The 27,576-nt window shown below is 42.1% G+C and overlaps 1 protein-coding gene across 2 annotated transcripts in view; it reads right to left on the reverse strand.

Annotated features, from left to right (window-relative positions):
- LOC146004696 (uncharacterized) overlaps window positions 1-27,576 on the reverse strand; it is a 46,849-nt gene that overhangs the window by 2,261 nt on the left and 17,012 nt on the right. For both annotated transcript variants that reach the window (XM_083143645.1, XM_083143646.1), the window contains 6 exons: window positions 25,387-25,457; window positions 18,847-19,069; window positions 17,852-17,989; window positions 14,903-16,023; window positions 12,026-12,152; window positions 7,237-7,373 (listed from right to left, as the gene is read on the reverse strand). In XM_083143645.1, the coding sequence (XP_082999771.1) occupies window positions 7,237-7,373; window positions 12,026-12,152; window positions 14,903-16,023; window positions 17,852-17,989; window positions 18,847-19,069; window positions 25,387-25,457 (1,817 nt within the window). The remainder of the gene's footprint in view (window positions 1-7,236; window positions 7,374-12,025; window positions 12,153-14,902; window positions 16,024-17,851; window positions 17,990-18,846; window positions 19,070-25,386; window positions 25,458-27,576) is intronic.

Consider the following 27,576-nt stretch of genomic DNA (forward strand, 5'->3'; position numbering starts at 1 on the left):
TGATCTAAGGTCTGAATTCTTTCCTCGTTATCCCTGCATTGAGCGGCTCTGGGGTTCATCCAGCCTGAAATTAATGGGCGACCAGAGAGTGGTGCTGATTACATCGCCTCCAAAATGGCCTAGATCGAGAAAGTGTGTGGCCCTACCCAGTGGCGGATTACCAAATAGGCCCACTAGGCACGTGCCTAGGGGCGCCAGCTCTTGGGGGCGGCAAATCTTTTTTTTTCCAGAATATCAAGAATAATAAAAGAAATGTCTTACGTACACAGTGACAATTTAGACCTATGAAACCAATGTTTCAAATCAACGGTTTGCAACACTTTCGCTTCATACGAAAGAAATCTTGATGTATCGGATTAATGTGTTATCAAGAAATGTTTCGTCTGCTCTGCCTCCTTCAGGCGCCAATCAATTTGTTTTTAACCCGTACTGTGGGTTTTATCGCTTACAATGACAATGGAAGCCGCCCAGCCTTTGTTGGTTTGTTTTTGTAAATACATACCCCTCGATCTTCCACTAAGCGTTTGTTAATGACCAGGCAGGAAAGAAGACTGATTGTTTGAAACTCGCACCTGTAACAATGCCAGTCTTAAAAGAATAAGCACATAAACACTGCTGATAAGTGAGTGAGTGAGTGCAGCTTTCGCGTGGACCGCAACTAGTTTTTGTCTTACTGGATTCTCTGGCTGGTGCATTCATTTTGTTGCTAGTGCGTTTTCGATTTGGTGTTTTTTTTTTTTTTGTTTTTTTTTAATGAAGCAGGCAGCATGAAGCGAACGAAGTTAAGTGGGGCGGCTTACCGTAAACTTGCGAACGAAAAGCGTGAAAGAGAAGCAACCTTACAGAAAAAGCTTGGTACAGCGGACACGTTTTTTAGGCGAAAGGAACAAGTGATTTCCGAAAGCACTCCAAAAATTGAAGTGTAAGCGGCTACATCGAGTGAACTCCGTGAAACGCAAAATGTCGAAAATATTGTGGGTTTAGTGGAGGAAGAAAGTGCACCTGAGGTATAGTGTCCCCTCAGTTCGTAGGAGTTCCTGATTGCGACAGTGAGAGTGCAAATTTCGTTAGTGACGATCCTGCCGAGTGGTGTCTGAATGAGTCTACAATTGACATTCTTCTAAGACGTGGAATTAATCAGAATGCTGAAAACGATTTATCTAAATCGCAAGGACTCATAGCAGGTAAGACAAGATTTTTTAAATAATAGTGTTTTTTGTGTACTGCTGTAACAAACTGTTCAGCTGAACGGTCGTTTTCGGCCCTAAAAAGACTGAAGACTTATCTCCGTTCAACCATGTGTAATAAAAGACTGAACGAGTTATCTATTCTCCACATCGAAGCAGACATCTTGACTGATGGACACATCAACTTTGAAGAACTTATACAAGAGTCTGCAGCAACCAAAGTGAGGCGGAAGCGGCTTCATTTATGACTGGTGAGTGGTGAATTTAATTTCTCAATACATTACATAATTTTAGGTATAGCACATACAGAAAATGAATTGTTTGTTATTGATTTTTATCCTTTGTTTTTTATTTCAGTATGTTCACTAATTTTTATATTAGCCTGTAAAAATACTGCAAATAAGTTACTACTTTTCTTTTGAGAAGGGCGCACATTAAGTTTGTGCCTAGGGGCGGCGAGGAAGCTTAATCCGCCACTGACTATAACCCCCTTAAGGAGAAACATGAGCATCTCTCATGTCCATCTTCCCTCTTCTGCTCTGTCCTGCCAGGCAGTGTATCTTAACGACATATTGGAACTTTCCGGGTACAGTCAACGACCCAAATGTGTTGAAACCCCACCCCTGTGGATATGCAACCTGCCAGGCCGACTCTGCACAGTTTCACCCCAGCAGTGGCCATGTTAGTGTTCCCCTTCTTTGAATGGCTGAGGCGTCGCATTTTTCACTCTCTCCGGTTTCGGCAAAAGATGTCTGCCGGAAATATGGGTGGGGTGTGCTTTGAACTTTCGGGGGCCTGTCATAACCCCCCCCCCTCCCCAGTGACCGCCATTGGACATCGCATATTTTGGAGCCTGGTAACACTACTTGAACTGGCTCTTCAAGGATTGCCCTGTGTTCGCCCGCCCCACTGCCAACGTGGTTTCATCTGCTGAACTGTATTCCTGAACTTTCCACACCGGGATTCGAACCCGGTCCCCCAGTGCAATTGTGTTCGGTCAAGGACCGTGACTCTCCCGGAACAGTGCATCGTACCCCAGGACGCCGGGGTTGTTCATTTTATTGTTGTTCATTTTGTTGTTTATTTTATTGGCTTCAGTGCATCCATTTCAATGCCGAGCGGAGATTGGTGTTTACCACGGTCTTTTTCTCTCCCCTCTTGAACTGTCATCCTGACAAGGCGGAAGATCGCGAGCATGCGGCCTCAAAGTTTCTCACGGCTTACGTTCCGCGCTTCGTTAGCACTTGTTCAGAAGCCATTACTTATCTCTCCGAGTTGTTATGCGAAACGCAGAAGCCATTCGCATGTCTCGAGTTACGATACAATGTGCTGAACTTTTCGCTGACTCCGCGGGCCTGCGAACAACACTTGCTATCGCATGTTGACCAAACGTCAGCATTGTGATTCCGAAAGACTCTTCCAGGGTGTGGCTAATGAAAACAAAATACTTTCTTTCTGTAGTCAAGCTTTGAGCTTCAATTTTGTCCAACCACTTTTCATTTTTAAGTGAAGGGTTTCCGACATTATTATTATTTTATTTTATGTAACCTTTTTTCATGTAATAAAATACCTTTTAAATTTTGGTGAATGGCAGAAAGTTCAATTTACATTTTTAATGATTACAATTTCAATTTGGGAAATTGTTTTGCAAGGAGGGAGGGGGGGGGATCGTAACGTATCCATTCGGTTAAAGAAATATTGACCCTGGCAGATCTTGCCAGGGCCTGCTCAGAAATGTGTAACATAAGACTTTTACAGGAAATGGTAAGAACACTGGCCTTTGGTTAGAGGTGACGAGAGGCCAAGCGAGGGTTTATATAGGTACGCATGAGAGCGACACGAGGCCTTTTTACTGGGAATCATCGGAGAAGCAGGAGCTATTGGGCTATTTTCTAAACCGAGCAGGGTAAGCTAGTCTACACTCTTGTCTGCCATTCGCATTGCTCAGTTCAGTATAAAACCTAATCATGAGTTTATCTTAATGTTAATTTAGATATTTGTACCTGCCCTTTCAAGGCTGTCTCTACCATAAATAGTATTAATCGGGAGGGGTAAGTTACATCCCTATTTAAGATCCCCGCGTTCATGTTGGAACGCTAAGCTATGATTGAAGTGAATATTATACATTTTAACATGTATGATATAAATATCTGTATCATCAAAAATAGTATGGAGTGTGTATGAAGGAATGGTGTCAGTAGCAGTCATTAGCACTTCAAGGGATGTTTTAGAAGATATAGAAAAAAAAAACTGTAGTATTTGTATGATACAGTAGAGCGTGGATTATCCGAAGTAATTGGGGGACATGGGTGTTCGGAAAACTGGTTTGTTCGGATAATCGAACTGTACATGTTTATTTGCCAAAAAGAAGTACTGTACAGTAAATTTATTCATAAAAACAGGCATCTCTTTAAGTATGTATTACAAAGTAACGTACAAAGGCAACTTTAGTAGGAATATATAGTATGTGGTACAGTTTATTAAACAAAAATATGTACATATTACATACGCATTTTGCATGAACAATACACACAGTACACAAAATTAACGTTTAAAAAAAACCTTTATTTTGGTCTGTCTAAGCAAACCTACACGCTTACGAGCAGCTAAGTCACGTACTTTTTTCATTACAGATATCTGAAAGTGAGCGAGTACACAGTTCGGTTAAGCGGTCGTTCGGTTGACCGACGATCGGATAATCGACGCTCTACTGTATTTCTAAATTTTATATTTTAAATTAACTTAATGACCCCCGACACTCATAATTTACCTTCATTTAACACTATTAAACTTTTGAAAAATTGACTTGATTTACAAAGCCTCCCCTGATAACCAGGGCCGGATTAACCTATGGGCAACTGGGGCAATTGCCCCAGGGCCCCCACCAAAAGGAAGCTGTGAATGGACTCCACCAAAAAAATATTTTAACCAGCTGGCTATGCTTGTGAAAAATTACATAAGAAGTTGTATTTTAAAAATTTTAAAAAAACTTCAATATTGTCGTATGTCTACACTTTTCTGGATCCAAATGTAGCACAGCTCTCAGTCAATCTGTTTGTACATATCTGAAGCTCAGTATACTTTATACCATGGATTGATTTGGATGTGGCGTGGAAATAAGGCACACTTATTCAAACAATCAATTCTCAGATACATATCTTTCTTTCGTTAATAACATTGTTTAAGAACCGTGAGTTTTTCTAGGGAAAAAAATTGTGGAGATACTAGCGCTCTCTCTCGGTGCATAAGTTAACTACGGGACACCTAACATTAAGCAGCGCTTTTATGAACCACGCTAACATACGCTAACGGACGGCGGAATGAGTTGATTGTTTCCTTTCGTCTAAATAAACTATAAACTAGCAGAGCTAGTACCATGTTATGCCCACTCTTTGAATCGGGTAGGGAAAGCAGCGGCTAATGCATGTCCTGCAGCTGTTCATTTCTTCGATTTTGTACAACGGCTTTGTGTGTTCTTCACAGCATCACCTCACCATTATCAAACATTGGATAAGTTAACACAATCAGAAGAGAAATACTATGTTCCCAAGAGTTAAAGTGAGACTCTGTGGGCATATAGAGCAGATGCCACAAAAGCCATAGTCTAAGCTGGTAGCGTCATTACCATGTAATCGAGGGGTCCCGGGTTCGATACCTGGTGGAGGCACAAGTGGTTCGGATCCCACTTTAAACTGTAGGTCCAGTCCCGATTAGCCTTACTGTGCATAAAGTGGACTTAAAACACCAACTCAAACCAAACCATAGTCTAAGGTTACGAAAAATTTAAGGAAGCTCTTGTCGAAATAGGCAATGACAAAGAAGAGAAGGGTATTTATTGTAAGAAGTGAAGCGAATGAGCTCTCACGGCAGATGTGATCCCTGGAAATAGCATTGTTAGCCATCTTCTGGAATGATATTTTAGAGAGATTTGTTGCTACGAGCAAAACACTCCAGGATCCAAGGTGAGTTCTTCAGTCTGTCACTGACATTTTGAGATCTTCAAAGAAGTTCGTAGAATCAAAGAGGAACTCGTTTTCTGAATATAAGGAGATAGCCAGAAGAAGAAGTGGCACAGAAGAGTGCAATAAGGAACACTCATGTCAGCGGGTGAGAAACGTCCGACTGAATCCTCTTGACTATCAGAATGAACCTCAAATCCACCTCTCGCCTAGTGAACATTTCTACCAGTGATTGATCAAATCACCTCATCACTCGCAGATAGGATTTTTCCCTATGAAACTGTCGCAAAGAGGTTCAGTATTCTAAATGAACTTGCAGTGGCAACTTCATCACAATTACATCTGCAGCTCGCGAGCATCTACGAGGAGGATCTGGAACCCTCGCTAGAGAATGAGCTGATAAAGTTTACACACCTAGTAAACAGTAGCAATGTCAAACATCAGGAAGACATCCCAATGAAACTGTCTATGTATACTATTGTATGTAAGGACCCGTTCCGCAGTACATTTCCCAATGTCGAAATTCTATTTAGAATGTATTTGGTCTTAATGGTAACAAACTGCAGCAAAGATAGATCTTTCTCAAATATGAAATTAATGAAAAAACAGGCTTTGTGCTGCCATGGAACAGGATCCCTTATCCTTTCTTGAAGAAAGTGTAGTTACTACAATTTCCACAATGAACCTGTCGGTAATTGTCCAGTAGATGGACCGTGCATATGTAGTGACATATTTACTCTTAATTGTAAATAATATCATTTATAATAAATTATGTACGTAAATACAGTCTACTGCTAAGTTCTCTGTTTCCGTCTGAACACCCTTACTATTTACTATATATTGTAGTTACGGTGTTCACTCTTCATAATATACTGTAGACATTTAAACGCAGAATTTTGCTGCTGCTATAGCGCTACAATTTTTGTCCTGTAACTTTATTTTACTGCGCTATTCTCCCTGCAAACCTATCTGCGATATGTTCGATTGTGAATGACTCCTGATTCTAAAATCAGGTCTACCATTTCAACTGCTGAAAATTGTTGGTTAACATATTGAGCTAATAAAGCTCCTAGTAAAAAATAATTTTAAAAAATGGGGCCCCCCACCAAACATTTTGCCCAGGGGCCTCCACAAACCTTGATACGGCCCTGCTGATAACCTGTGAGCCCCCTCCCTGGAGCTCAGTTCTAGCTACGGGCCTGGTCCGACCAATGAACACGTGGGAGGGAACGGGATTGCGTGGATGGGGAATAGCGACTACAGTTACTAGCCTTTGCAGTAGCGTGTACTGCTTCGCTCTGCCCACTCGCTTTCTCCCCTTCCCTACCCTTATGGGCGGCGTTGCTTCACATATTACCGGGATAGAATAGGCTATTTTCTCGAGGAGTGCACGACGCTGCCTTTCCGTAGTGTGTAAAAACCTTGCTTACATGGGCATCGGGAGGGGGGTCGAACGGGTAGGTGGACCCCCCCCCCTGGAAATTGACATCGTTCATTTAAAGACACAAGAAAGCCGAACGTTTCTTACTCTTATTGTTATGAACAGAAATGAAGTTAATTTAGTTAGTATTCGAACAGAATAATCAAAGTAAAAATGCCTTGGATTGAAAACATTGAGTGAAAAATACAGGAGCAAGGTTATATTCTACCATTTCATCCAAAGAACAAATGATTCCACAGTTTTCAAAATTCTAATAATTACAGTTGTAGGTGAGAGGCCACACAACAAACTTTATGAAAAACAATTCACCCTAACATTTAAAGCCTTTTCTTGAACGAGATATGCAAAAGTTAATATCAAAATGCATTTCAGATACTAACTACATAAATTGCAAAGTAAATAATGGAAAATAGTTGTGCTGTTATTCACTCGTTTGATGGATCGAGTCTCCCCATTTATATAATAATAATAAGTATTATTTTTATTATTTGGACTACAATATATTTTTGTTAGTTTATAATATTTGTTATTGCATAACCATTTATAACAGTGGTAATAATACTTATTACTTTTCTACTATTCAACTTCTATCATTTGCCTGTTCCCCCCCCCCCTGCAAAAAATTCTGGCGACGCCCATGCTTGCTTACCTTATTTCTTAGGTAAGGGATGTCAATCACAGTCAGTTGTTTAAACTCTTCGTAAGGAACGATGTTTTTCGGGACTCGAATCGAATGAGTGTGTTTATCCTGTTGCCAAAGCATCCTGCTGTGGTGGAAAAGTTCCTCTGGGAGACAAGGAAGGAAAATAACATTAGTGTTTTCTCTAGGATGGATTCTATAGTGCCTTAAAAAGCTTAAGCAAAGTAAAAATATTACTTCTACAGGGCAAGAGGTATAAGCAGGGTGCGAAATCCTGGGGAGGACAGGGGAGATTCCCCCTCCCCCACCAAAAATTTCCGGGGGAGGGTACAAAAGGTAAGTAATTACTTTCAATTTCAAATATACTTTATTAACAATAATATCGAAAAAACACACATAGTGTGGTTGTGAGTGTGGAATGCTTTCTCTCTCTGAACAGATCATTAACAAATCTATACCAATACGCATTATAAAAGTTAAACAAGAATGCAAAAGAATAATAACTATGAAATCTAATTCATTTATATTAACATAAAGCAAAAACTAAATAAAACTTATACATAATAAAACTACTTCAACTATTTCATAATTTATTAATATATTTAACCAGTTAGTAAAGAAATTAGTTTGCTACTTTATAATATCTGATATGTATAAAAGTAACAATTTAATTTCTTTAAATGTAATAATAGTAATATATTTTTAATTTAGTATTTTTTACTTTTAATAACGTTATAAATATGTATATCGTATAATTTATATATGTATATTTGTCTGTGATGGATGGGGGCTTTGTAGATTAAGATATTTCTCCCCCCCCCCCCCACCAGTCTTCAATGATTTCGCACCCTGGGTATGGCTTCCATCACTCCGTGCTCAGTCACATGGACGCTGTTGCTTATATACTCATTTTATTTTATTTTTGTTACTTAGCGTCGCTTTCCTGCCACTTTTGTCTAATCGCGACGATGAGGATGAGTGATAATATGATGAAACTGATGAAGGAGCGCACAAAGAACACCTATGTCATTGTTGGGTTTCGAACCCGGAACCTCTGGCGTCGTAGCATGCTGGGATAAACCACTCCGCCACAGATGTCGGCGCCGATACACTCGTTGTAGTCTGCTTCTACTGCGGGAGCGCTTTACACATATCAAGACTTCTCCGCACGCACCGTGGAATTTGGCATTTGAACATCACCACTATTTACCTCACATCCGAACTTAAAACTTTTCCATTTCGAATATTTATTCAGCAGCACAACGGCAGTAAGGTAAGAAAGTGGAAAAATAAAGAGGCCATTGAACCTTTTGAAAAAGGTGAGGCAAGGTTTGGCAATGGCGATGGCCAGTTCGCGGATGTGTTTGGTATTCATTTACATAGCCCTCCCCGCGCAAGTAAAGCCCCTATCACACGGAACTGGATTTCTAGTTGGAATGACCTAGTTGGCGCTGAACTAACTTTCTAGGTAGCAATCATGGCCTGGCTGCCTGCTTGACTGGTTTGGAGGAATAGGACATGTTCTAATTGCTACTTGCTTTCCTCGACTGGATTCTGTGGAACAGCCAATCAGAGCAAAGTTTCGCCATGTGAAGATAATCTGTGAGTGTGCAAAGGAGCGTTTTTGTCTGTGGTTTCCGAGTGTTACTCCAGCCATGTATAACGTATACAGCATGAAAGGCGCGTTGAGTTGCCGACTGCACGGTGTTTACATTTGAAACAACTAAAATATGCTTCCATACGTGTACAGTAAACGTTGTAAAGTATGTATTTAAGCAGCGCCATTGTTTTGTACCTAATAACGTTTTATACGAAACGTTATTCCTCTCGGTTGAATAGTTATCGGCTTTTAAAAATGTGAAGTGATACATTGTTTACTTCTCACGCGGCCGCCATTACAACTGCACTCGTATGGGAACAAAAATCTATCGACATGTACGCTGATAAGTATCGTGTGAGGCGAAAACTAGCAAATTGATAGCAAGTTCAGCCCCAACTAGGGCATACCTACTGGAAATCCAGTTCCGTGTGATGCGGGCTTAATTTCAACTCTTTGGGTTGGAAGCAGCGATGCCAACCCTAGCATAATGGTGCTAAACCTAAGAGAATTTTAGTATCGCTGTTTCCAGCTTTAAAACGAAGTAGGTGTGGCCAATAAGTTACCGAAATTTGTATTAATGCGCGCGGTGCCCACTTTCTATTCGCCAGCACTTGCCCCTCCCTCCCAGCGCACGTGTTGTCTTCGGTGTCAGTATTTTCTTTCCACAACGTTTCGAAACGAGTGACTTTTAAAAATGTGCAAATATTAGTTTTTAAAATGAACACTGTTGTAAATACGACAGATGAAGAAAATATAATAAAATAGAGGTAAACACTTACCAACGATGTCAGTTCTCGTCAATGGTAATATGCCATGTAAGAAGAATTCACACAGCTGGCCGTTGTAGCGGAGTGGTTATCACTGCGCTACGACGCCAGGAGTCCCGAGTTTGAATCTTGGCCTGGGCATAGATGTTCTTTGTGAGTGTTATTTCATCAATTTCACCATATCATCACTTATCCTCATCCTTGCGATTAGCCTTGGCAGAAATGCGAAGTAAAATAAACCAAATGAATTATGCAATAATTTAACCAGCGTAGACAAACTCATATCCATGAAAAAAAAAAACATCCACTTTCCTGCTGACGGCAGCAAGTACAAAATCGGCTAAAATGTGCCATCCGCGTTTTTGTTCGGCTGAATTTCCTTGCGGACCGCATAAATGCTTCTTTTTAAGACACCTGTTCAGAAGTTAACGATTCAACACAATACTCTGGATTCACCGCAATTTTGTTATCGCCACTTGTTCAAGGTTTCAAATGTAGATGTTTTGTAACACTTGCTGTTGAAGCCACATCAACATTCAATGATACTTACAACCTATAAACACTACGCAAAATCTCGAGAACCACCACACGGCAACGGAGAGGAAGGTAGGTTTTGCAGGGTCGAGGGGAGGAAAGCTATAAATAGCCGTGTGCTTGAGGGTTTCGGAAGATTCTTGACCACGAGAAGTAGTGTCTCCAACTATGTTCTTTTTTCCCTTATGAATTAGATACAAGAAATGTAAAGGTCTTATTACGTACACGCGTGTTGGAACATTATTAAAACTTTGTAGTTGCGAAGTTGGCTATATAGCAATTAGATACGATAACAGCTTTGGAATCTTACCGAATTGTAACGATGTTTCTATAAAGGTCGGGTAGCAACACTGAATGGCACAGTTTGCCCATCTGTAACGCCAAAAGCTTGTGTCCCCGCCCTCTACAAATTCCTTCTTGGAAGCACTTGCCAGTGTATGCATCTGGCATTTTTCTTTGACAAGCTTGGGGAATTCACGTTCCTGAAATCTGAGCATGTTTTATGTGGGAAGTAAAGGAAAGGAAACGTAGGTGGATCATTTAATAAAAGCTAAATAACATTCCGTACGATTTTAAGCATCACTGGTTGTATTTGCACCAAGCACTTTGGCTTTTCTCAAAGGTTTCCCTACAATCTTTTGCAGTGTTGATTTTACCTTTCTAGATAAAACGCATGAAGTTGAAAGTAGTGTGTGCGTGTTTGTGGTATATACATCAACACGTGTGTAATCTAGAGATTCCCATGTCAGTCACTGTCAACTGTCAGTCTAAATCATGTTTTCTGATTCTGTCTAGTCCGGTCTTTCAAGATTATAGACTTAACTTAATATTGCGAATTTGCAACACTGCACAACACAGAGTGACGGACAAGTAGCGGGAATTGCGTTAATTTGAATGAGTGAATGTCGCCGTAGGTGCTTTACTAAAGAATGATTATGAATTCATAAGCAAGGATAAGGCTAGTAAATGCTTTGAACAGCATACAATGCTGTATTACTCTAGTTTCAAGACGGCATTGAATGGACTATCTATCAGGGTGCAAAAGGTCTGCGGAGGGACTACTGCCAGAATCCACCAATAGGGCTGCACTGGCTTTCTCTAGAACACGTGCTTTTGTTTACATCCACTTCGTAGTGGAAAAAAATGGACAAATAGCACCCTGTGTTTGCATAATGGGAAAAATCTAGCATAATTTGCAAACTTGCTTCTCTGGGAGGGAGGAATTCACTTCACAGGATGATATTTAGAGAAATTAAAGATAAAATTATATCGAGATTTTATTTCCGGTCCAGGGACATGTTTTTCCAACCACACCTTCTCTTAATCATTTCTTTATTCTCCCCAGTTTACCTCATGAGGAACATTTCATGGCAAGAAAAGTGATAGGCCAAAAATGTTCCGCTTTGAAGTCGACGAACCATCTCAAACTCTCTCTAGTTCAATGTTGAACTCATCTCGAAAAGTAGATGCATAAAAATTAAAATTACAATCATCTGAAAAATAATTACAATAATATTTGCTATCACTAATTATCAAAGATAGTAAAAATTCATTATTATTATTATTATTATTATTATAGATCCTAGCGCAATTTATCAGTATATAGCAGCATAAATTCACAGACAAAACAGCACTTTTTCTTATCGGGAGGTTGTTAACCCTGGCTGGAAGCCGGTTTAGTTGTGGATTTTACTCTGGAGATGAGCAACATCTGTGTACTATAGACTGCATTAAAATAGGCCTCAAGATATGTAGGCCGAAGATTTTCACTGCAAAAATAGATGACCGACTCATGATCTGGCCACCAAAGAGTTTCCGGATATTTCTTTACAATTCACTGGAAAAGAAATAGAGTGATTTCAGAAGCGTGGCTTGTTGCCCTCTTAAAAACACTTACGTATCTTTTCCTTAGTCAACGGTTCCCCCTTCTTCTGCTCCAGGAAGTGTCTGATCGGAGGCAACAAGTAACTGTCAGGAAGGGCTGCCAGGGTGTTGCCTTCGAGCGCCAGTCTGTACATGAATTGCTGCAAAAACGAGAAAATGTCACTAAAGGCCGAATCACATAGAACTGGATTTCCTGTTAGTTGGCGCTGAACTGGCTACCTGCCCGGATGTGATGGCTGCTTGACTGGTTTTGAGGAATAGGCCATGTTCTAATGGACTCCGTTAGTGTGACGTCACAGCAGACGACGAGCTGGGACTGAGTCTAAACAAATAAAAACGTGCTTTTTTCCTATTCAAATACACTGAGTTTCCCATTGCAAAGGGTAACTTTAAGAATCGTGACAGCAGTTACGAGACAAAAATGTGATGTGCATCGTACATCAATGGAGAATACGTCTATATATAACATATACCTTGCAGATTAGAATGTAAAGAATAAATGGAGTTGGAAAATGAGTAAAGCGAATGTCAGAGAGGAATCCGATCCGTAATCGCAGCCAATAGGCGCCGTCGCTTCAATCGCCTGAGGCTGCTGGTCTCCCATCATCCATAGCGGCACCGTGACCGACTTCAGATCGGGTGATCTTCGGCGCGGCTTCGGCTGTGCTCGGAAGTGGAATGTTATGAAAATGCATGATTTTCTTACCCCGGTTATTCTTTACCTTATCCTCTGTAAGATATGTGTGATATATAGTCGCATTCTCCGAAATCTCATCTTTACATCAATGTACGACACGCATCACAATTTTGTTTCGTAACTGCTGTCACAATAATTAAAACTACCCCTTCCGATGGAAAATCCCGTTGATTTGAATAGCAAGAAAACATGTTTGCCCGTTGTTTAGACTTAGTTCCAGCTCGTCGTCTGCTTGTGACGTCACCACTAATGGACTCCATTGCTACTGGCTTTCATCGACTGGATTCTGTGGAACAGCCAATCAGAGAAATGTTTGCCCATGTGAAGATAATCTGAAAGTTTGCAAAGGAGAGTTTCTTGTCTGTGGTTTCAGAGTGCTGGTTGTTTTTGTTTAGTTTCTCGATAAAGAAAATAAAGAGATGACATGCAGTGCATTTATGTTCAGTTCATTAATATTTAGGTATTTATGCAAAGCGATGAGATGTGTACGTGACAAATATGATTAGCCGAAAATGAAAATCCTTAGTGACTATGAAATGTTTCTTTTCTTTTTTTGAATGCTGCGAATCGCATGTATGAATATTGAATATGAATACCCGAGTTCATTAAAAAGCTTGTTCGGTACGCATTGATTAGCATATTTTTTTCGAGCCAATTTCTAGTCCATACTTTTCTTTTTAATTTTTAATAAAAGCACAAAGCAGTAATTATCCTACATCATTCTTCAAATTCCTCGTCCATCTCTACAGATTGTCTGCTCTTTCTGTGCCTTCATTTTTCTCTCTGTCATTATTTCCTCCTCTCTTTCTCTGCCTTCATTTTTCTCTCCCTCGCTATATCTTTATTTCATTCCTTCACTCCCTATTTCACTATTTTCCCCTATCTCTCTTTCCCTCTCTAGTTATCCTCATTTCTCAATTCTCTATCTCCTTCACTTTTCACGATTCTCTGCCTTCGTTTGGCTCCGAGTTTGTAGGCACTATGATTGAATATTGTGTATTTTTTCTTGTTTGATATAAATATCTGTATCACCAAAAGTAGTATGGAGTGTGTAGTAAGGGATGATGTCAATAGAAGTCAATTAACATTTCAAGAGACGTTTTATAAGATAGAGAAAGAACTATAGTATTTGCATGATATTTCTAAATTTTAAGTTTTACATTAACTTGATGACCTCCCCACACACACACACACGTCATTAATTTACCTTCATTTAATACTGTTAAACTTTCGGAAATGGACTTTGCCTAAAAAGCACCCCCGATAACCCGTGAGCCCCCCCCCCCCTTGGAGATCAATTCTAGCTACGGGCCTGCTCCCTCATGTCCAAGTTGAAGCATTCAGTATCTGTTGTTAGCCGCAGCAGAATGTTGTATTAGAAGTTCTCATATTCTCGTGTGTAATCCTGGAACTTAAGAATATCGTATCGTTTCTTCATCTTTATGGGTACCTTTCCTGCTGGCTTTTGCTGAGGGTAGCTGAGGAGGAACTTAGATCAGGCAACAATTCACGTAGTGACGTGCCCAGGATTTTCGAAAGGGGGAGGGAGGGTTTAGTATAATTTTTTTTTAGTTGCTAGCCTTAATTTTGCTACCTTTTCCTGCTTTTGACGTTCTTTCCTTCAGGAATGCTGGGCCAAAGGGGGATTATGACCCCCACCAACCCCTTCCCTGGGCACGCCACTGAATTGACGACAATGCTAAACACACCACTCCAAGGGAGATTACTTGTTCTTGGATACAATGCAGTATTGCCAACTGTACGGATCGCGCGATTGAATCAGTTGGTACCAACTGAAGTTACGCCTTTACTGCAGAAAGCCTCTATGCCGCGGCGCTTCAGGGGTTTCTGCAGTATTTCAAGGCCACTTACCTGCGTTAGGGATGCATTTTTATAAGCGGTTTCCACATCAAATGATGCGTCTTGGTAAGGGCTATATGAAACTGTAAAAATGTCGTTTTCGCCCAAAGTGGTCGATAGGAGGTTTCTGAAATAAACGATTCAACTATGTCGTGCTCTTCTTTCCCCTGAGGAAGACACTCTCATATATCTTCAGTTCTATTTTCAGTTTCACGTAGTTCACTGTTTACTCCTCTTTTCCATGTTTTAATGTCTTCTGCATGTGATAGAGAAATCTAAACCTAGACTTATATAACATATGTGGAACAATAAGTTTGGAGGTGAAATACTCACTTTCAAAGCTGCCAGGTTGTCGAAATCAACAACCAGTGGTTCTTGGACATCCTGAACTGAGTAGTTGTCGGCATTCATGTTCTTCTCTTTCCCAGAGGACTTGCTCTTCTTCAGAAGAGGCGGACCAGGCACGCTGTTGATAGACGGAGTCTGCATTCCCGATTTATGATACGGCCAGACGATAGACTCTGCAGTGAAGGATACTCGCTTCTTACCCTGAGAGACAGTCTCTTGGCTTGAGATTGAATATTTCTGAACTTCTGGAGAAAACCGAGGTTTGTAATCACGCTTGTTTCCTTCAGCAGGACTAGTGGGTTTGTTGCTACCAGATACTGCTTCAGCTGGGGTAGATGGCTTGCTACCACCAGGTACTGCTTTGGGACAAGTTCGTTTGCTGCAACCAGGTGCTGCCTCAGGTGGGGTACAGGGTTTGCTGCCACTAAGTTCAGCTTTGGGGCTACCTTGAACTTCCACTGAGATCACTGACGCGTCGGTTCCCTCTGGCTGACAAGGCTCAGTGTTGACATCGATGCACCATGGACCAGGATTATGAACATTTTGTAAATTCGCACATGCGCAGAGAGTACTGTCCTCTACCTTCTCTTCTTGACCGAGGCTGTCACTTTCTGATTGACACTTGCCTCTACACTCCGGATTGGTGCATGGAACAATATCTCCAGTCTTTGGGAACTCGTCGACTATCGCTTTCTTGAAAACGCACCCGCAGTTCTGTCTAATGAAGACATAACGTGAGCCTTTGATGTTGTTCATCTCGGCAGGCGAGTCACTCTCAGCGCACGTGCAAGGATTGCTGCTGAATTCGCATATTTTCACTTCTTCTTGCGGCGGCGGCTGCTCTTCTTCTGACTCTGGAGGGTGTCCTTTCTTCTTCCTCTTTCCCTTCTTTGGAGGGATGGTTGCGAAGAGCTTCTCCAGGTCTTCGTACAGCTTCTTCAGTTGTCTCTCTTCTCTCATCTTCTGTTTCCTCTTCTTTCTTCTTATGGCTTCTTCCATCTCGCGCCAGGTCACCAGATGAAACGACTGAGGAATGGCGTATGGGGAGTCAGTTTTCATTGATTCTTTCAGGTACTTCCGGTACAGATCAGAGTATTGAGAGTCACCTGAAATGCAAAGTCAACAACACATGGTAAGATTGCTTCAAACTTAGAAGACGCTTATCTGAGGAAATTATTCAAATCATTCATAATGCTTTCGAAAAGAAATAAACGAGTGAAGTTCAGATAAAACTCTTGCACCGCCGCTTGACAGCGAGCCAACCGGGAATGCGTTATAGGTTAGAAGGTTTACCCTGACACAGTTGGCGCCAAACCGTAGATTTCCTTCTGCTAGTCGACTTTCCGGGCATCACGCGGGTGATTTCGTCCATTGGCAGAAACTTTGGAGACAGCGCGTGATTTGACCTCCGCCTACCAAGGGTCGCTCTTTCCTTCGCATGGGAAATCTGAGCCCTTTGTTGATACATTGTTATGGCTGTGATACGTGAATGTTCCGATAGTGGAAAGGTTTGTCCGTGCTTTCACTCCCAATTGATTGTTCGTAGCACGACCTGTTCGCTGATCGGCTTGCTCGACGTTGACAATGCTAGGGTCGCAGAGTACACAAGCTCACTCAACGATGTCTCAGAGCTGACTGAGGTTCACGCGAGACACTCTTTGTTTACGAATGCGCAGTAAGGCCGCCTCTAATTGGTTATCAAGACCTTGTAGCGAGTTCTCGAGCCAATGCCGAAGCCTCGATAAGATTATAAAGTGAAATTACCTGATATAGGGCGCGCTCCTTTAACTCATAACGTAACACACTAATAGAACGAAAATAAGTGGCCTCGTGAACCTGGTGAAATCAGTCAGTTATACGAAAGAGTATACTATTAGACTTTCTCTGTGGTTATACCCAATTTAGGAGCACACTAGGCGAAAGCATCAATCGCAGTGTTTTGTTTAAAGGAAAGTTTCTCTATTGCAGACGTTATTGCACTTTTAAATCACATTTTAAGAACAGCTAAGGCACACGATTCTTGTACATGTTGCCTCGTATCGCTCTCTGTTCAAATTATACTGATTTTTTTCCGAAATGGTGCAGTGGAAGCCACCATATACGTGCGTTGGCTGTAGCTAGCAGACTATATTTGCGAAGCAAACCTCCCTCCCAACCGTTCTCTTTCGTGCGACAACAAACTTTACGGATCGCATAGAGAGCGACCTTAGGAACGCTGTAATGGATTTCACAATCTTCACGCGCGGACTTAAGTAACGGTCAGTTGTCATAACTCGTTATTTTATTTATATATTTTTAACAAAATATAATTTTGTTCATTGCTGTTGGTAAGGTAAAGTTTCCTGTGCTCCTCGCCCGCCTAATAAAGAAATTTATTATGATTATTATTATTACTTCACCTCGCCATGATGGCACATACTGGACAATGTGATGAGCACCACGCTCCGGCCGCCTACACTCCCTAGGGTTGCCCCCAGATAACCATTTATTAGAGGCTTGGTGAACTGCAGAGCCACTTCTATGCGGGGACATGGTGGGAAAAAATTACGATCTTAGATTCGCCGGCGTGTGGACTGGTTAGCACCTAGCGCTGCGAGGGCAGTGGTCTCGGGTTCGAATCTCGGCCTGGGCATGGGTGTTTGGAGTGTCCATTCATCAATTTCATCATATTATCAATCATCCCCATCTTCGCGATTAGCCAAAAGTGGCAGAAAAGCGCTGGGAAATAAACCCAATCAATCAATTAGATCACACATTCATTGCTCATCAAACGAACGATAAAAATAAAAAGTAACTGTAAAAATAGTTCTTAATTTCTGAAAAGAGTAAGTACGTTACAGTTACTCATTCCCAAAAGTAACAAGTTACAGTTATCGTCGCTGGAAAAAAAGAAAAAGTAAGTAAGTGTTGCTTGTAATATTTTTATGGTCTTACCTTGGGGTGTAGTTTTTAAGCCCCTTTTAGGCTTCTTGGGTGGCAGGTAGGGTTCAAGCTCCTTGAGAACTTGAGGCAGCTGGAGATAGGCGACGGTGGACAGGATGAGTCGAGTACGCTGGGAATACGTCGTGGTTCCTGAAACGGAGAAACAAAAGCATATACAGCTCAGTGCGAGAGAAAATTGCCTGCATTACAACAACTGGGTCATTTTCAGTTGAGACCTCCTTTATACTCTGCTAGTGATGGGCGAATATGAAGTACAGAAATAGCGCTTACGCACATGCTGTTGCCACCTCGTAGTCTATTTTTCACGTTTTCATACCTTACTAAGATTGCACATTATGCAATCACTGCAGAATCACTACAGGAGAAAAGGGGATGGTTGCAAATGCGTATTGAGTGCAAATGTGAACTTGAAGACATTGAAAACAATTTGTGATATTCTTGAAGGTGGAAATTCTTTACTTGACGATATGAATCCATTAACAATAGCCTGTTTCATGTATGCTCTAATTGTACATCTATCAAAGTAGAGAGATCATTTTCTGTTATGAAAAGCATTCTTTCTGACAGACGGCTATGAATCTTGAAAAGCACTTAAGAACACTTAGTGGTTATGTGCAATGAACACAACAAAGGCAAGTAAAATGTAATTTACGTGTACAGTTTAACGTGTTGAATGAAATTATAGATATAACTGACTTGCAATTTGCCACTTTTCTTGTTTTACAGAGCCTATTTCTTTGCTTTTGGTGTCTATTTTCCACATTATAAATTCATTTTTACCTTCGTATTAACCAAAGTAAATGTTTAAAGTCCCTGGGCTCTATTTATAAATTCTCTTTCTGGCCCTTCTTACCCCTATCTACTTATATTTCTGCTTCTTCTTCTTCTTCTTCTTCTCTCTCTCTCTGTCTCTCTCTCTTTCTCTCTCTCTCTCTCTCTTTCTGCATGTGGTATATCTTTACTATCACGTTAAAGACTGAACTAACCTTCTCTCCTGTCGAATTCGATGATATCCTCTTTTGGCAGACAGCGAAAGAGCTCCATGAGAAATTCCGAAGGGTCAGAGAAGAGCTCCATCGCATCCAGCACGACCTTCTTCTTGGGGCGCGGATATATCCCTAGCTCATCCAGACAGCACCAGGTCCTGGTGAGAATTTCTTCGTCTTTGTCCAGCCTCAGGGCCTCCCCCAGTGCATCTGCATATCTCATCTGAAAGGACAATCATCCGATGAATTTCACAATACCATCAAGTATATTATTCACTCGGAATCCCGATCAGAGAGAAGGCTTCGAACCCAAAGGAAAATTGTAATTGGGAGAAGGTCTTGTATCCAGTGGGAACTCAGAGCTGGCATAATACTCCTTACCCGCTACGAGTTGCAAATACTAATAGAAGAAGACACAGTATCCATTTTCATCTCCGAGCTGGGAAAAGACTCCATGCCAACTCGGAATTCGTCTTATAATCAAGGAGTTCATGGTTCGATTCTCGGCGTAGGCATATAGTGGTTCGGATCACACTTTAACTGCAGGTTCAGTCCCAATTAGCCAATCTGCGCATAAAGTGGACTTAAAACAAACAACTCAACAACCACCTGGCAATTGCAAGTTGAAGAAAACCCCGTACCACTAGGAGCTCTGATTTCGGAGAGAATACGTTGTGCCTAACTGGAATTTCGAGCTGGGTAATTCTCTACTTGATGGCAATTTCAAGCTGACGAAGAAGACCTTGTACCCAGTAAGAGATGTATATTTCATACCAGCTGGGAAGTCCAAGTAGAAGGCCCCGTTCCCACGGGGAACTCTGAATTCGGGGAGATCTTGTAACCAGCGGGAACTTCGAATTGGGAGAAAACTCCACACCAAGAGGGAACTTCGAATTGGGAGAAAACTCCACACCAAGAGGGAACTCCAAGTTGAAGAAGGCCCTGTACCCACTGGGAGCTCTGAATTCGGAGAGATCTCGTATCTAGCGAGAACTTGGAGCTGGGAGAAAACTCCGCAAGAAATGGCAATTCCAAATTGAAGAAGACCCTGTACCCACGGGAGCTCTGAATTCGGAAAGACCTCGTACCTAGCGAGAAATTCGAGCTGGGAGAGAACTCCAACACGAAATGGGAATTCCAAATTGAAGAAGACCCTATACCCACTGGGAGCACTGAATTCGTAGAGACCTCGTACCTAGCGGAAACTTCGAGCTGGGAGAAAACTACACACCAAGTGGGAACTCCAAGTTGAAGAAAACCCGGTACCCACTGGGAGCTCTGAATTCGGAGAGACCTCGTACCTAGCGAGAACTTCAAGCTGGGAGAAAACTCCACACGAAATGGGAATTCCAAGTTGAAGAAGGCCCTGTACCCACGGAACCTCTGAATTCGGAGAGACCTCGTACCTATCAGGAACTTTCGAGCTGGGAGAGAACACCACACCCACGGAAGCTTTGAATTCGGAGAGACCTCGTACCTAGCGGGAACTTCGAGCTGGGAGAAGGCTCCACACGAAATTGGAATTCCAAGTTGAAGAATACCTTGTACCCACTGGGAGCTCTGAATTCGGGAAGACCTCCTAGCTAGCAGGAACTTCGAGCTGGGATAAAACTCCACACATAATGAAGACCCTGTACCCACTGGGAGAGCTGAATTCGGAGAGACCTCCTACCTAGTGGGAACTTCGAGCTGGGGAAAGTCTCCACACCAACTTTGGAACTCCAAGTTGAAGAAGACCCTGTACCCACGGGAGCTCTGAATTCGGAGAGACCTCGTACCTAGCGGAAACTTCGAGCTGGGAGAAAACTCCACACCAAATGGGAATTCGAAGTTGAAGAAGACCCTGTGCCCACTGGGAGCTCTGAATTCGGAGAGACCTCGTACCTAGCGGGAAATTCGATCTGGGAGAAAACTCCACACGAAATGGGAATTCGAAGTTGAAGAAGAACCTGTACCCACTGAGAGCTCTGAATTCGGAGAGACCTCCTAGCTAGCAGGAACTTCGAGCTGGGATAAAACTCCACACATAATGAAGACCCTGTACCCACTGGGAGATCTGAATTCGGAGAGACCTCCTACCTAGTGGGAACTTCGAGCTGGGGAAATCTCCACACCAACTTTGGAACTCCAAGTTGAAGAAGACCCTGTACCCACGGGAGCTCTGAATTCGGAGAGACCTCGTACCTAGCGGAAACTTCGAGCTGGGAGAAAACTCCACACCAAATGGGAATTCGAAGTTGAAGAAGACCCTGTGCCCACTAGGAGCTCTGAATTCGGAGAGACCTCGTACCTAGCGGGAAATTCGAGCTGGGAGAAAACTCCACACGAAATGGGAATTCGAAATTGAAGAAGAACCTGTACCCACTGAGAGCTCTGAATTCGGAGAGACCTCGTAGCTAGCAGGAACTTCGAGCTGGGAGAAAACTATACACGAAATGCGAATTCCAAGTTGAAGAAGACCGTGTACCCACTGGGAGCTCTGAATTCGGAGACACCTCGTACCTAGCGAGAACTTTGAGCTTGGAGAAAACTCCACACGAAATGGAAATTCCAAGTTGAAGAAGACCCTGTACCAACGGGAGCTCTGAATTCGGAGAGACCTCGTACCTAGCAGGAACTTCGAGCTGGGAGAAAACTCCACACCAAATGAAGACCCTGTACCAACTGGGAGCTCTGAATTCGGAGTTGGAAGAAAACTACACACGAAATGGGAATTCCAAGTTGAAGAAGACCCTGTACCCATGGGGAGCTCTGATTTCAGAGAGATCTTGTACCTAGCGAGAACTTCAAGCTGGGAGAAAACTCCACACGAAATGCGAATTCCAAGTTGAAGAAGGCCCTGTACCCACGGAACCTCTGAATTCGGAGAGACTTCGTACCTATCAGGAACTTTCGAGCTGGGAGAGAACACCACACCCACGGAAGCTTTGAATTCGGAGAGACCTCGTACCTAGCGGGAACTTCGAGCTGGGAGAAGGCTCCACACGAAATTGGAATTCCAAGTTGAAGAATACCTTGTACCCACTGGGAGCTCTGAATTCGGGAAGACCTCCTAGCTAGCAGGAACTTCGAGCTGGGATAAAACTCCACACATAATGAAGACCCTGTACCCACTGGGAGATCTGAATTCGGAGAGACCTCCTACCTAGTGGGAACTTCGAGCTGGGGAAAGTCTCCACACCAACTTTGGAACTCCAAGTTGAAGAAGACCCTGTACCCACGGGAGCTCTGAATTCGGAGAGACCTCGTACCTAGCGGAAACTTCGAGCTGGGAGAAAACTCCACACCAAATGGGGATTCGAAGTTGAAGAAGACCCTGTGCCCACTGGGAGCTCTGAATTCGGAGAGACCTCGTACCTAGCGGGAAATTCGAGCTGGGAGAAAACTCCACACGAAATGGGAATTCGAAGTTGAAGAAGAACCTGTACCCACTGAGAGCTCTGAATTCGGAGAGACCTCCTAGCTAGCAGGAACTTCGTGCTGGGATAAAACTCCACACATAATGAAGACCCTGTACCCACTGGGAGATCTGAATTCGGAGAGACCTCCTACCTAGTGGGAACTTCGAGCTGGGGAAAGTCTCCACACCAAATTTGGAACTCCAAGTTGAAGAAGACCCTGTACCCACGGGAGCTCTGAATTCGGAGAGACCTCGTACCTAGCGGAAACTTCGAGCTGGGAGAAAACTCCACACCAAATGGGAATTCGAAGTTGAAGAAGACCCTGTGCCCACTGGGAGCTCTGAATTCGGAGAGACCTCGTACCTAGCGGGAAATTCGAGCTGGGAGAAAACTCCACACGAAATGGGAATTCGAAGTTGAAGAAGAACCTGTACCCACTGAGAGCTCTGAATTCGGAGAGACCTCGTAGCTAGCAGGAACTTCGAGCTGGGAGAAAACTCTACACGAAATGCGAATTCCAAGTTGAAGAAGACCGTGTACCCACTGGGAGCTCTGAATTCGGAGACACCTCGTACCTAGCGAGAACTTTGAGCTTGGAGAAAACTCCACACGAAATGGAAATTCCAAGTTGAAGAAGACCCTGTACCAACGGGAGCTCTGAATTCGGAGAGACCTCGTACCTAGCAGGAACTTCGAGCTGGGAGAAAACTCCACACCAAATGAAGACCCTGTACCAACTGGGAGCTCTGAATTCGGAGTTGGAAGAAAACTACACACGAAATGGGAATTCCAAGTTGAAGAAGACCCTGTACCCATGGGGAGCTCTGATTTCAGAGAGATCTTGTACCTAGCGGGAATTTTGAGCTAGGAGAAAACTCCACACCAAATGGGATTTCCAAGTTGTACAAGATCCTGTACCCACTGGAAGCTCTGAATTCTGAGAGATCTCGTACCTAGCGAGAAATTCGAGCTGGGAGAAAACTCCACACGAAATGGGAATTCGAAGTTGAAGAAGACCCTGTACCCACTGAGAGCTCTGAATTCGGAGAGACCTCGTAGCTAGCAGGAACTTCGAGCTGGGAGAAAACTCTACACGAAATGCGAATTCCAAGTTGAAGAAGACCGTGTACCCACTGGGAGCTCTGAATTCGGAGACACCTCGTACCTAGCGAGAACTTTGAGCTTGGAGAAAACTCCACACGAAATGGAAATTCCAAATTGAAGAAGACCCTGTACCAACGGGAGCTCTGGATTCGGAGAGACCTCGTACCTAGCAGGAACTTCGAGCTGGGAGAAAACTCCACACCAAATGAAAACCCTGTACCAAATGGGAGCTCTGAATTCGGAGAGACCTCGTACCTATTGGGAACTTCGAGCTAGAGAAAGTCTCCACACCAACTGGGAACTCCAAGTTAAAGAATACCCTGTACCTACTGGGAGCTCTGAATTCGGAAAGACCTCATACCTAGCGAGAACTTCGAGCGGGGAGAAAACTCCACACGAAATGGGAATTCCAAGTTGAAGATGAACCTGTACTCACGGGAGCTCTGAATTCGGAGAGACCTCGTAGCTAGCAGGAACTTCGAGCTGGGAGAAAACTGCACACCAATTGAAGACCCTGTACCCACTGGGAGCTCTGAATTCGGAGAGACATCATACCTAGCGAGAACTTTGAGCTGGGAGAAAACTCCACACGAAATGGAAATGCCAAGTTGAAGAAGACCCTGTACCCATGGGAGTTCTGAATTCGGAGAGACTTCGTAGCTAGCTGGAATTTAGAACGGTAACAAAACTCCACACGAAATGGGAATTCCAAGTTGAAGAAGACCCTGTACCCACGGGAGCTCTGAATTCGGAGAGAAGAATTTACCTAGCAGAAAGCCCCAGGTGGGAGAAGACTCCAACTGGAAATTTTAAGTTGAAGGAGGACCCTTACTGACTGGTAGCTCTGAGTTCGGAGAGAAGACGTTGTACTTAACTGGAAATCCGAGATGAGAGAAGTTCCTATCTCCTGGTGTTTCCAAGTTGATGAAGAACACTCTGCACCCAGTGGAAACTTAGAGCTGGGAGAAGACACCTTACCTGCTAGGAATGTCAAGTTAAAGAAGACCCCGTGACAAATGAGAGCTCCGAGTTTTGAGAATACTTTGTACACTATGGTAACTCAGAGTTGGGAGATGACTCCATACCCAGTTGGAATCCCAGTTCAAGAAGGCTTCATACCCACTGGGAGGTCTGAGTTCTTCCGACCTGGAAGAAGAGTCCTTACCCGCTGGGAGTTCCAAGCTGAAGAAGACCTCATGCAGACTTCTGAGTTTGGAGAAGACCTTGTACCCGATGAGAACTCCAATCTGGATGAAGAGTCCCTGCCTGCTGCGAGTTGCAAGCTGAAGCAGACGCCATACCATATAGCAAGTTGCAAGCTGAAGCAGACGCCATACCATATGGCGAGTTGCAAGCTGAAGCAGACGCCATACCATTGGGAACTCGGGAGTCCAGAGAAGTCCAAATACGTATAAAGTCTTTACCAACAAAGATCTTGCACTCCACCACTGCTAGTTAAACTATGGACAAGTATTGCCAGCCACAACCAGTAAGCACAATATCCCATTTTGAAGTGAAAGGATGAAAATAAGGAGAGAATGTAAAAAAAATTGAATATATGGTTTCATTGGAAAAGAAATAATACAAAAATTTTCACGAGAACAGTTAATATTAGGACATCATTAGCTGTGGCATTACAATAATTTTTAAACTATAGATAAAGGAAAAATTATTGATTGTTTGCAACCCAAATTAGAAATTTTAATTGTAACTAATTTAGAAGGAATAAATTATTCGAATTTTTTTTTAACACATCAAGACTGAATCCAATTCATGAGTCAGATATGTTTAAAATATATGGCAATTTAATACTTTCCGTAAAATTTCTCTTTTCCTTCTCGCCTGAAATTTTCCCTTAATTTCTCTGCGCCAAGAAAAATTTCCCTTCATGTGGCAGCAGTGTTATGGACCTTGCAACATACAACAAGAATAAACATCAGTCGATGTTGTTTGTCCAATCCCATGAGTTGCTGAAGTTGATCATGTCTTAGAAACTGAGGTGCCTAACTTTTTGTCCGTTAATCACGGCACTTACCTGGATGTTTGACAGCTCCGTATACCAATCAGGGCCAACTCGAAGTTTCTTTTTCAGGCGATCAACAGACTCTAAGGAAGGAAAGAAGATCCTTAATAAGACTTTACAGTGAACTAACCATTGGCTTACATACAAGGGTCTTCATCAAACGCTACATTCATATGGTCTTCAAACATTAAGGAAACTTCCATGGTATTTAATATGTACTTCAAACATGAAGAAAACTTGCATGGTAATTAATATAGTTTTCAAACATGAAGGAAACTTGCATTGTAATTAATATGGTGTTCAAACATGAAGGAAACTTGCATGACATTTATGGTCTTCAAAGATGAAGGAAACTAGCATGGCATTTATGGTCTTCAAACATGAAGGAAACTTGCATGGTATTTTATATGGTCTTCAAACATGAAGGAAATTTGCATGGTACTCAATTTGCATGACATTTTATTTGGTCTTCAAACATGAAGGAAACTTGCATGTATTCAATATGGTTTTCATACATGAAGGAAACTTGCATTGTAATTAATATGGTCTTCAAACATGAAGGAAACTTGCATGACATTTATGGTCTTCAAAGATAAAGGAAACTTGCATGGCATTTATGGTCTTCAAACATGAAGGAAACTTGCATGGTATTCAATATGGTCTTCAAACATGAAGGAAACTTGCATGGTATTCAATATGGTCTTCAAACATGAAGGAAACTTGCATGGTATTCATTATGGTCTTCAAATATAAAGGAAACTTGCATGGTATTCAATATAGTCTTCAAACATGAAGGAAACTTGCATGGTATTCAATATGGTCTTCAAACATGAAGGAAACTTGCATGATATTCAATTTGGTCTTCAAACATGAAGGAAACTTGCATGGTATTCAATATGGTCTTCAAACATGAAAGAAACTTGCATGATATTCAATATAGTCTTCAAACATGAAGGAAACTTCCATGATATTCAATGTGGTCTTCAAACATGAAGGAAACTTGCATGGTATTCAATATGATCTTCAAACATGAAGGAAACTTGCATGGTATTTATGGGCCTCGGCCTCTCTGATGGCATAGTGCTAACGTCGTTGCCTTGTAATCAAGAGATCTCGAGTTCGGTGGAGGCACATTACACAGTAGTTCAGATCCCACTTTAAACTGTAGGTCCAGTCCCAATTAGTCTATTTGTGCATAAAGTGAACTTAAAATAACAACTCAACAGCATGATATTTAAAATGTATTTGAAAACATTTATTTTTATTTGGCATATTTTTTCAATGCGCTATCAATGTCTTTTGTTTACTTGTTGTTTATTTATCGATGTAGTTAGCTACTGCACAAACGAAATCAGAGGGAGACATCAATACACAATGGAATCCTAAGAACTCTGCAAATTATTTTTTTATTATTATTATTACGTATTATATTTTATATTCTCAAGAACTGAAAACTTAATTCTTGAATTTTTATCTTCCTTTGTTTATTTCACATAAATTTTCTACCTCCCCAGGTTACGCGTGAGGAGAGTGTGAAGAGTGAATCAATGAAACCTTCACACCCGTACCCAGGATTCCAACCTTCGACCCCTGACTTCGTAGTGCCTGTAGTGACAGACTCTGTCATAGAGACTGTCAACTGTTCTTGTAAATTACTGTTACGTCACTATACTTATGTCATAACATGAAACACACATGTCAAGAATGGGTTATCTTCCTCTTCTGGCATTAGCACCTGCTATTTTTGTATTTTAGTCTCCCCGTGTCGAAGTAATGCCCCTGTCGAGTTAGAGCACATGTACATTATGCTGAGCAGGGGACTCATATATGCATGGGCGTCTGGAAGGGGGCAAGGTGGGGCCGTGCCCCCCCCCACCCCTGGAAAACGAAAGTCAACCAAAAATACATATTTCACACACATAATTTAATTTCAGCCACAATAATGTGTGTTAATTATTGCACGAACATGATAAATTCAAATTTAAGCAATGTTTTTTGAGGGATGAACACTATTATTGGGGAAAATATGCCATGTTGGCCCCCCTTGAAAAAAAAATACCTTCCTTGCTCCTCCCTGGAAAAAATCCTGCTGACGTCCATGCGTATACATCACTCTTGCCCTACTGTCTACAGTATTTTGATAGGTTACATTTACAGAACAAATCCATGTACAAAGAAATGTGAAAATTATTGTAAACAAAC

The sequence above is a fragment of the Lepisma saccharinum genome, chromosome 22 (assembly GCF_977018435.1).
Source record: "Lepisma saccharinum chromosome 22, izLepSacc3.1, whole genome shotgun sequence".
In the NCBI taxonomy this organism is placed as follows: Eukaryota; Metazoa; Arthropoda; class Insecta; order Zygentoma; family Lepismatidae; genus Lepisma; species Lepisma saccharinum.